The 10117-nt window shown below is 38.1% G+C and overlaps 1 protein-coding gene across 3 annotated transcripts in view; it reads left to right on the plus strand.

Annotated features, from left to right (window-relative positions):
• Positions 1-4217, plus strand: part of ITGA9 (integrin subunit alpha 9) — a 228395-nt gene extending 224178 nt beyond the window's left edge. For 2 of the 3 annotated variants that reach the window (XM_088149934.1, XM_088149933.1), the window contains one exon: positions 2528-4217. In XM_088149934.1, coding sequence (XP_088006060.1) covers positions 2528-2626 — 99 coding nt within the window. In that variant the 3' untranslated portion in view covers positions 2627-4217. The remainder of the gene's footprint in view (positions 1-2527) is intronic. The other variant, XR_015797714.1, reaches the window with a different exon arrangement.
• Positions 4218-10117: the final 5900 nt, after the last annotated feature.

Below are 10117 nucleotides of genomic sequence, written 5' to 3' on the forward strand. Positions count from 1 at the left end.
ATTTCCAACAAATTTTATCAGAAGGCATGGTGCAGTATTTTGTTCCAGCTGAAGCTTTTCATGGCAGTCATTGGGGCCGCTATTTGTTTAATGTAATAAGTAAAGCATATTACATATTACAAACCTCTACTCTGAGGTTATTGTACATCAGACTCAGTTAGTTATGCAAACTATGCGAACCATTTCTAAACTGTGAAATTTGTTCTATTGCAATCCTTTTATCCCAATGCCCATCAGAATGGGGAATTATTGATATCGAGGTGAGATAAGCAAACTTTCCCAAAGGTCAACAAAATAATGAATGAAGCCTGATTGAAACATGATGCTGGACATGCAGCCCAGCTGTGCTAATGCATCATGTACAAATGATGCAACCTGATACTTAGATCATTATATAAATAATAGTTTTTTCTTGCTTTCCAGCATTGCATTTAGGCAGAAATGCCCCCAAATTCTGAACTTTTGGAGGACATGCAATTCCATAAAAGATTTTCAATTAAAAACCCATGTTTAAGAAAAACATAGCAGGATCAAAGCTGATGTACAAAGCTGTTTTAAATGCATTCCATGTTGGGAAAGAGGGTAATAACATCTGACTGATGGAGGTGCACTAAAACATCACACCCTGCAGGAGGGTGAAAACAGGTTTAAAACAGTAGGAGTTACATAAATGTTTAATTACAATGAACAAAATATTGACTTAATGATCTCAATGGCATGCTGCTACATTTGAGCAATTACTCTTGAATGGTTACCCAAACCTCTTTATTGCAATCATTTTTGTTTATGGAATGGCATAAAAATCCCAGTAAGGAAGATAAGACTCAATTGTTTACAGAACGAAAGTACTTTAGTTGAGGGTGGGGACTTGTAAAGCCACCAATTAATATTAAATGACCAGCCAAAATAGTGGTCCACAATTTCAAACTGAACAGAAAGGTTGCAGATGTTCTCCAGCACAGTGAATACGATCTCCCATTGAAACAGTACAGTCTTTCTGGATAGTTGGGTACTTACGCAATTCCTATTCAGGGGCTCATGCAGGAGGTAAGATTTGGTGGTTTCATGCTGAGCTTCTGAGTTTGCAACTATACTCCTCTCCTGGACAATCTGTACCAAAGCAGTTAATGTGAGTGTAAAGTATTTATTTCTTACAGAATATCATAAGATACTTTTAATATAACACTTCAGAAAAAAGTTGTCCTGGAGTTTTTCCTAAACTAAAATTTGGTACCATTTTGGAGAATTATTTTAAGGTGGAGGACATTTTTTAAAATCTTAATGAGTAGCAAAACCTCCCCACTTTGCTACTTCTAAAAGCAGCCACTTAATCACAAGGTGGGACCATCAAACATACTGCTGAAATGCCAAGGGGCAGGAGACTCCAAGAGAGCCTCTGCCTATTAAAGGCAAAAAAGGCATTTGGGTTATTGGGTGAAATCTCAAGTAGATCATCAAATGCTAGTTTTATGGGGAAGCACAAGCCTCTTCTCTTGAAGCCCCACTAAAAATAACTGCTATAACCTGAGAAAACATGCATAATAGCCATGGAACCCCCAAGGAGCTTTCTCTTCTTCCTATCATAAAGCAGGAAGTTCTAGCAAATAGCACTGGAATTTTAGAGGGAGGAAGAGGTGAAGCATAATTATTAGGGAAGGTTGCAAAAGGGAAGGAGTGTGTGTTAGTATATTTTAGCATAGGGGTTAATTTCCTACACTGGTTTCTTTCAATGCTTCTTTCTCCTATCATGTCTTTCTGTGCATTTCTCTTAATAAAATAGAATACCTTCTTGTAACATTATTTCCCCCATATTACACACTTTTTGGTGCTTTTACTTCCTAAACATGTGCCTTTTTGAGTGTAGGGTGGGGGTTGGGGATCTGTAATTCTGCATTTCAACAACAAAGGCCATTTTTATTTTCCTTTATCGATCTGGGTCTATGAAATAAAAAGGCAGAGAACAGTATTGTCAGTAAGCAGAGGGACCATGGTAATTAAAGGAATCAGAAGACAGGCTATCAAATTTGAATACTGATTCAAACTAAAGGAAAGCAAAGATCACATAGTTCTTTATATGTGACTGCTGGGAATAAACAACAGAGAAGTGTTTTGAATTTCGTATTCTGCTTGTTACTTTCTCAGAAGCATGTTTGTTTGTTTGAACCAGTGTGGCCTAACATGGCTTTTTCTCTTGTGTTCATAATGACCTGGCCCATGAAGCTTCCATACCTAATACAATCTCAACTCAAATCTCTACTTGCATTGCTACTTTACATATGTATTGGAATGCAGCTCTTGGAATTTCCACCCAATATGTCCCATGCTCTTGGAATGCATCATATTTGGGAACCCTGATCTGAGCTCTTTTGTTTTCTGATGAGTTCCATTCAAACTGTTGAGTCTTCAAACCAAGCAAGTCAGTTTAACAGAGGGGTGAAGCAACCTGAGTATATATTAAAAATGCAGGAAATCAATCCAAATATTCATAAAGCTGTTTATTCCCTCCTCCCTTTTTTTAAATTTGCAGATGGGCTTCTTTCGCAGAAAATACAAAGAAATCATTGAGGCTGAGAAGAATAGACAAGAGAATGAAGATAGTTGGGACTGGGTCCAGAAAAGCCAATGAACTATAATGGGGGTAAGGAAACATTGAAATCCTGGCCATGTGGTACACAATTGCTCCCTATTGGTCCTGCTCTTGTATCTTCCATATGTGGAAGAAGGAATCTTCTCCAGATTTTTCGGAGGCCCCATTGATGCGGTTGTTCTTCATCACCTTATAGTAGGGAACATATCTTGAGGCAACCACTGCAGACTTGTCAGGTGACTGAAGCAATTTATTCATCCTGGAAGAAATGAACTTGGATAACTAAGCTGCAGTGCAGAACAATATTTATGAATCCAACATATATGTGGTATACCCTCAGGGGAAGACTGTTGCCGAAAAAAATATTTTTCATAAATACAAGCTTTTATACTGATTATGTGTTTATATATATATTTGTATCAATGTTGTATGTTTTCTTTTGAGATAGATTCACAATAGCTGCTGCAGACCTATATTCACATTTGCTTGGAAGCTAAGTTCCAATAAATTCAATAGGGCTTACTTCTAAGGAGGCATATTAGAGAATGCACTGTTAGATTGTAATCCTTTGCACACTTACCAGGGAATAAACCCAACATTTCTGTTGGGTATAGTGGGGCTTCCTTCTGAGTAAGTTCACAAAGGATTGTCCTGTAAAGCACTGATATCCAGCTGAAATTTTGGTCATGCATATGTGTTTGTATCTATTATACCAGTGTTTCTCAACCTTGGTGACTTTAAGATACGTGGACTTCAGCTCCCAGAATTCCCCAGCCAGCATGCTGGCTGGGGAATTCTGGGAATTGAAATCCACTTATCTTAAAGTCGCCAAGGTTGAGAAATACTGTATTATACTGTACTTTTGAATGTCAATGCGGAAGAGAAGCAGATGAAATGAATGGAAAGATTTCATGTAATAGAATCTACCAGTTCTGATTATGATTTATATGAAGCCCAAATCCTTTCATTTAAAAAAAAGAAAAATCTGAAGTTAAATGTTTGAGCTGCTCACATGAAATTAAAAAAAAAAAAGTTATTCAAGGACTAAACATGACACATGTTTCAAAAGGAACAATCCTTTTTTTACCTTTTCCTCCCTTCTGTTACAATGTTCAGTTATGCAGCCCTCTGTAGAAGGAAGCAGTCATATATATTCTTTACCAGGAATGTGCTTTTTTTTTTAAAAAAAAGTAGTAATTTACAATTTATAGATGCTTTCAATACGAGGTTCCATTTGTTTAGCCTTGAAGCAGAATTTCATGTTGGGTGAGCCTCAAACTGCATGGCAAACCACCGGTGGAATTCAGCGGCCTGCCAAGGGGTTTCTGTCCTCCACCTAGTTTTGCAGTCTCAGGCAGGCAGCAAAAATAGGAGACACACTGATGATTTGGTTTTGAACTGTGTTTTAGTGGATGGCACACTGGACTGTCTTGATGGACATATAGAAGATGCTTCCAAAATTAATGACTGGCTTGGTTCATCATTCATTTTTGAAGCGTCCCCTGTCGGGGGGAAAAAATAGAGTGAAGATGGAAAATTTGGGGGACCCTGTTTGTTAAAAAAATGCAATTGTTGGCACTATATACTGACATGGAAAATGATTGTCCTGGAAAATAAAGGCTTCAGTGTACTGTTCTGTTTAAGCTTATATGCCCTGCATCTCCCTCAATGTGTGACATTCTCTTTGGATGATTAAAAGTGCCTTGCAACTAAATAACAATCTAATGCTCACAGCTTTTATGTGGCTTTGTGGATAGGACATATTGCACTAGTAAAAGCAGTACAGATAACTTCCTTTGGCCCAGCGAAGGAATGTCTTCACTGAGATGGGATGAAGTAAGGAAGGTATCTTAAGAGTTTATATATGTGGAAAAGAGAAACTCCCACTATCTAATGTCTGATTATTACATTATTATGCATCTGTCATTTCCCCCGGCCCTCTTCCTTTTAGCAGCTGTGCTCTGCCCCTGCAGTTGATCAGTCTGTTTTGCAGGTTGGAAGTTTTGCTTAAAGAGAATGATATTGCTGTGGCCAACCAGTACATTTCTGATTCAAGTGAGATTTATACCAGAGTCTTGAAATTTAGGCATTGGACTCCTGGTTAGTAGCAAACTTTTGTTAACAGGGTGTCCTGTAGGTTTCCCACTGTATCAATAAGGTATACATTGGCAAGACTAAAATTACATACGTTTATTCACAAATTACAGTAACAGCTATCAGTGTTCAGGGTAAGTAAGTGTTTTGAGCATGGGAATATTCAAGTATTATGCATTCAGTTATGAAGTATACCTCTGTTTATCAGGCTGGGTCCAAAGAGTTCCACTGATTTTACAGAATCTGCTATAAACATAATTAAATCTGTATACCCTTATATTTGAAACCATCACACGTTACACTGATATATATTATAGGTAGTCCTCACTTAATGATTGTTCAGCAACCATTTGAAGTTACAGTGGTGCTGAATGAATGGTACACGTCTGGTATTTAAAGTTATGGCCATTGCAGTGCCTCCACGGTCACGTGATCAAAATTCAGGCACTTGGTAGCCCAACCGCATTTATGACTGCAGGGTGCGCTTCAACTTCCCCCATCTGTCTGTCTACCCCCATCTCTGCCCTTTTGTCTGCCCCTACTGCCCTCCACTCTGCTGCCCCCGCCACCCTGCCCTCCACCTCCCCTCCTGCCCCCAGCTGACCTTTGCCCCCTTCTTCTGCCCACTGCTGATGAAGTGCACCTGGCCTGGCCCTTTGCGAGGCAGCTGCTGGTCGTGTGAAGCCTTCCAAAGCCCTGGGAAGAAGGCTTCACATTGTCAGCAGCTACCTCGCAAAGGGCCAGGCCGGGGCACCTCATCAGCAGCTGGAAGAAGAAGATGGCAAAGGTCATCTGGGGGTGCCAGGGGTGGTGGAGCACAGGGTGGCAGGAGTGGGGAATGCAGGGTGGTGGGGGCGGCAGAGTGCAAGGGGCCAAAAAAGCAGAGATGGGGGGAGATAGGCAGGTGGGGGGAATTGAAGCAGAGGCGAGCGTGGCAGGGCAGGAGAAGCATGAGGTCCTGGCCTAATGATAGTGCAATCTTGGCCTAACAGCCACAACCAGGACTACCAATAGTGCTTTCACTAAGCAGTGTGGTCATATGGTGTTTTGCATAATGACCACATCACTTAGTGATGGAAATTCTGGTCCCAATTAGGGTGGTTAAGTGAGGACTACCTGTAATACAAATCTTCCTGTGATGATAATTCTTCAAACTCTGTTTTCACTATTCCATCTAGGATGCTCAAAAGGGTAAAGATCTTAAATCAAGCTTTTTAACATTTTACTTTCAATAGAGAATGGGATTATATTCCAGCACTCATGAGATCATGTCAAAGGACAGGACAATTCGTTAAAAATCAGTTTTTCTTAAAATCCAGTTTAGACTTACTATATGAAAGTAAAGAGGTACAGAAAGAAAGGTTTTCTGATGAGTTATGACTCACCTATATTTCTGTCACAGGTTTTTCCAGTCTTGCTACCTGAGTTCCTTTAAGCTGGGGTACAAGCAAGGATCTTTTCAAAGTGGGACCTTCTGAATCCCATGCACACGCTTTGCCTTTGAGCAATGTTCTCTTCTTACTCTATTATGCAGCTATTCAGGCATGAAAAATAATGCCAACAGGTTGTATCCTGGCCTTATAGCTCAGAAGCAAGATCAGTAAGAAAGAGTTTCCAATTGATCTGAAAAAACAAGTCCCTTTCTTTGGTGGGATATATATGGAATCTGAATTTACTGAAATAATTATTGGAATTGTTGCCGATTTCCACCATTCCAATATTTCAGCTTGTGGCATGAACTGTTGTTTCTTTAAAAAAAACATATATAAAGTTAATGCAGACATTATGTCCATGTGCAGGCATACAAATGTTTATTATTACGTTCCTTATGAAGTCTTGAAGAAGTTGGTGAGCCATAGTGGATCAAATCATTGCCCTTTTCATCAGTTATGTAGAATGTCATCCCAATAGAAATATATGCAAGGAGAAATTATGTAGTAATTAAATCATTTTGGTAGGGGATATTTTTGGTAGAGGATATTTTCGACGTAACTTTAAATAAATTGTTGATTGTTGATTCAAAATCTGTCTTCTGTCAAAGGAATGGAAACTTTATTTTCAGCAAGTGATCTGTGAAGTAAAATAAGACACTTTTAGCTTTACAAAATTATAACATGGCTCATATTTTTAAAAACTAGCATGCAATAGCTGTTAATCTTTTCAGTGAATACAAAGCTGATGCCTAAACTAAATGATGGACTTCAGTTGTACCGTTGAATGTACGGCTATAAATTTGGGTCTTGGTCCTACTGATTTATCTATTAAGTCATGAAGAGAGAATTTGGCTGAGAGGCATGTTGAAATATTCCTAGTTTTTTAAATCAATGCTTCACAAATCGTAACAAAAATAAATTATTACATTATTTCCATACGACTTACCTCAGACTCCCAAAAGGGGCCCTTCCTGCCATGAGTCTAGGTTCTCCTCCATCAACCTGGAGTCTTTTAAAGTCTATACTTGAAATCCACCTTCTGTGTGGTTAGCAACCTTTACAGCAGTTTTGGTTTGAGGATTACAGTGAAAAAGCCTCTCTTTGTCAGTTAATAATGACCTCTTCATCTAATCTGCAAAGCTGGGACTTAGGTGTAGTATTCTGAACTAGAGTTACAATGAACAGCCCCTCATTAAAGAAGCTTGTTTTAGCAGCATACTGACATAATTAAAAGACAGAGAGCCTACTTAGTGATACTCTTTCTTGTTCCATGAACACGGGCCATAAATCCAGAGGCCCTATTCTTTCTGGGAGTTGAAGTCCACTCATCTTAAAGTGGCCAAGTTTGGACAACACTGACATAAGAGAAAAGAGCATTAATGACTTCATTACTTCCAGAGGAACCTGTGGTCCAGGTGTTGTTTGACTCTGAATTCCCTCACTCTCAGCCAACATGAGTTGTAGTCAAGCACAACATAATTTCTAGTCCAGCACATCTGAAGGGTCACAGAACTCTGAACACAGAGTTTCCAGAACTCTAAACACAGAAATGCTGAGTTGAAGATCTTTTTCTATGAACTTTACGCTTGGAAAATCATTGCACATTCAATCTCCTGTAAGTTTCTTCTTAAAGCTTCAAAGTTTCAGTAGCAGTAACAGGACTATGGCACCCTATACAGTATAGAGGTTTAGCTCAGTTGCAATGATTTATAGTAATACAAAGATTCAAATAGCATTCTGTTGCTACCAAGCAAAGGCTGTGGCAGGGATTGAATAGTAGCCTTTAAAAATGTATTTTCAGAATATTGCTCCTAAATTGATTTATCTCACATCATAACAGTTCATCTTTTACTTACAATATTTAAAATGTCAAAATAGTTCTTCGTATAAATCATTGATCAACTCATAACAATAATAAGATTAATATAGTATTATTATTGTTAAAACAGGGTGAATGATTTATGTACCTGAAAAGGGAACCAGTTGACATGATGTTTTTCTGAGTATTGATATATAATTAAAAAAAAAAAAGTATTTCCAGGTTTGAAAACTAAATTACAGTGCAGCATAACCCCTAATTCAGAATCATCTTCCCAAATAAATAAAGACATATTTGTTTGTATTATGGATTACCCAAAAAGACTAAAATGCACATCATGTTCAGTCATGTGTTGAAGGGGCAGCATTTTTTTTTAAGTGCAGCAGTTTAACACCATTCAAGACCATTCTCAGCTTGTAATGAAGATCCTGTCTTCTGCAGCATAAAAGAGTTTGCTGCTTCTGCTGATGTTTGGTCACTTGTATTTTTTCTCTTGCGCTCAGAGGAGCTTCAGCGAAGTCTATCTTTGCTGAAGGTTAGCTCGCCTTCATGGAAACCACTGGTGCTGTGCTGACATTTTCTTAGATAAATAGATGAGAGGGAGGAAGGGAGGGGGGGACGTGGATGGATAGATGGATGGATGCCATCCCCATTCATTTTGATGTAAAAGAGTTTGCTCTTGGTTTATCTGCCCCAAGAAAAGGAATCCCAATGGGGCTATGGGAAAAAAAAGCTGCTGGCCATTGATGTGAAGGTAACCATATCTTTTAGCTCAGAAGACAAAACAGGTCTGCAATATATGCCTTTGTCTGTGATTTTATTTCTGATGAAAACCAGAGGCTATAAACCCTTTTCTATCATGTTTTTGTCAAACAAAACACAGAAAAAAACTACATATGACTGAAAAAAAAAATCAGAAAAAACGAATGGAAGCTCATAAGGACTGCAGAATGCTTCCTAGGTGTGTTATGGTTCAATTATTATTATTATTATTATTATTATTATTATTATTATTATTATTAATAATAATAATAATAATAATAATAACAACAATGTTGTTCCATTAATAATGAACTCTTCAATTTGCAAAGCTGTCACCTAGGGTTTTTTTTTTAAAGATTTTTTGTATTGCCTTTGTATTGTTCCTTCTTTGCAGCCCTATGATTGATTTTTACTTTCAATTTTAATAAACAGCTTTGACCCTGCTACCCACCTGGATATATTAAAGAATAAATACATTCAGTTTTCATTAAACTTTCACAGTTCTTTATCCATCATCAGCCACTTTTAAATAACATCAGTGGCGTAACACAGAGACGAGGTATAAGCATGTTGCCTTTAAAGTAAGCACAAAGCATGGCTGAATTGCATGACTGAATCACACTTATTACAGCCTTTGCAGGCAAGATTCATCCAACTTGACAGGTGGGGCTTCTTTGGGTGTGTTAATAGATAAATCAGTAGGATCAAGACCTAAACATATAGTCCTAACATTCACCGATACAACTGAAGTCCATCATTTAATTTAGGCACCAGGTATGAAACGTTTGCTTTGTAGTGGCTTATTCTATAATGTATACACTTGTGAGTACCTAATTTAAAATTGCCTGATCTTAAACTGAGAATCAAGGAATTCATCAAGTACTGTTACTACACAACTGTCTATCACAAATAGATATTGCAAGTTGTGTCAGAGCCTCTCCATCATTCCCATGTTAGAAATTCAAGTGAAAAGGACATTTAGTCCTATGTTTGCAAGATACAGCAAAAAACCTGACCATCACTGTCTGGAAGTGCCAGATGTGAATGGACCCACAGTGGACAGTGGGTCTTCCTAGGATTCCTACACCTCTTAAACCCAATTTGTTTTTCAGCTTTCATTTGTCCCCTTGGAACTGCCCTATATGTATTTACTGTATACAGATGCACCTGTACATATGCATATATATACACCTGCCATGAGAGTCAAGTCAGTTCAAATTCAATGAGTGAGCATATGTAGGATTGCTTTGTCAATTTTTTTTTCCTATGGGACTGATAAAACATGTTGGCTGTGTGCGATACTGCAGAATATGTCCATTTAGTAAAATTTCACATTACAACAAGAATCCAGAAAACACTGAATAGATTAATAACATGTTTATTCATCCAGTGAACTGTTTGCCTGCCATGTCTTATTCTGGA

Source organism: Python bivittatus, unplaced genomic scaffold (assembly GCF_059951505.1).
Source record: "Python bivittatus isolate LINGU-HERP-01145 unplaced genomic scaffold, Pbiv_v1 ctg000610_np1212, whole genome shotgun sequence".
In the NCBI taxonomy this organism is placed as follows: domain Eukaryota; kingdom Metazoa; phylum Chordata; class Lepidosauria; order Squamata; family Pythonidae; genus Python; species Python bivittatus.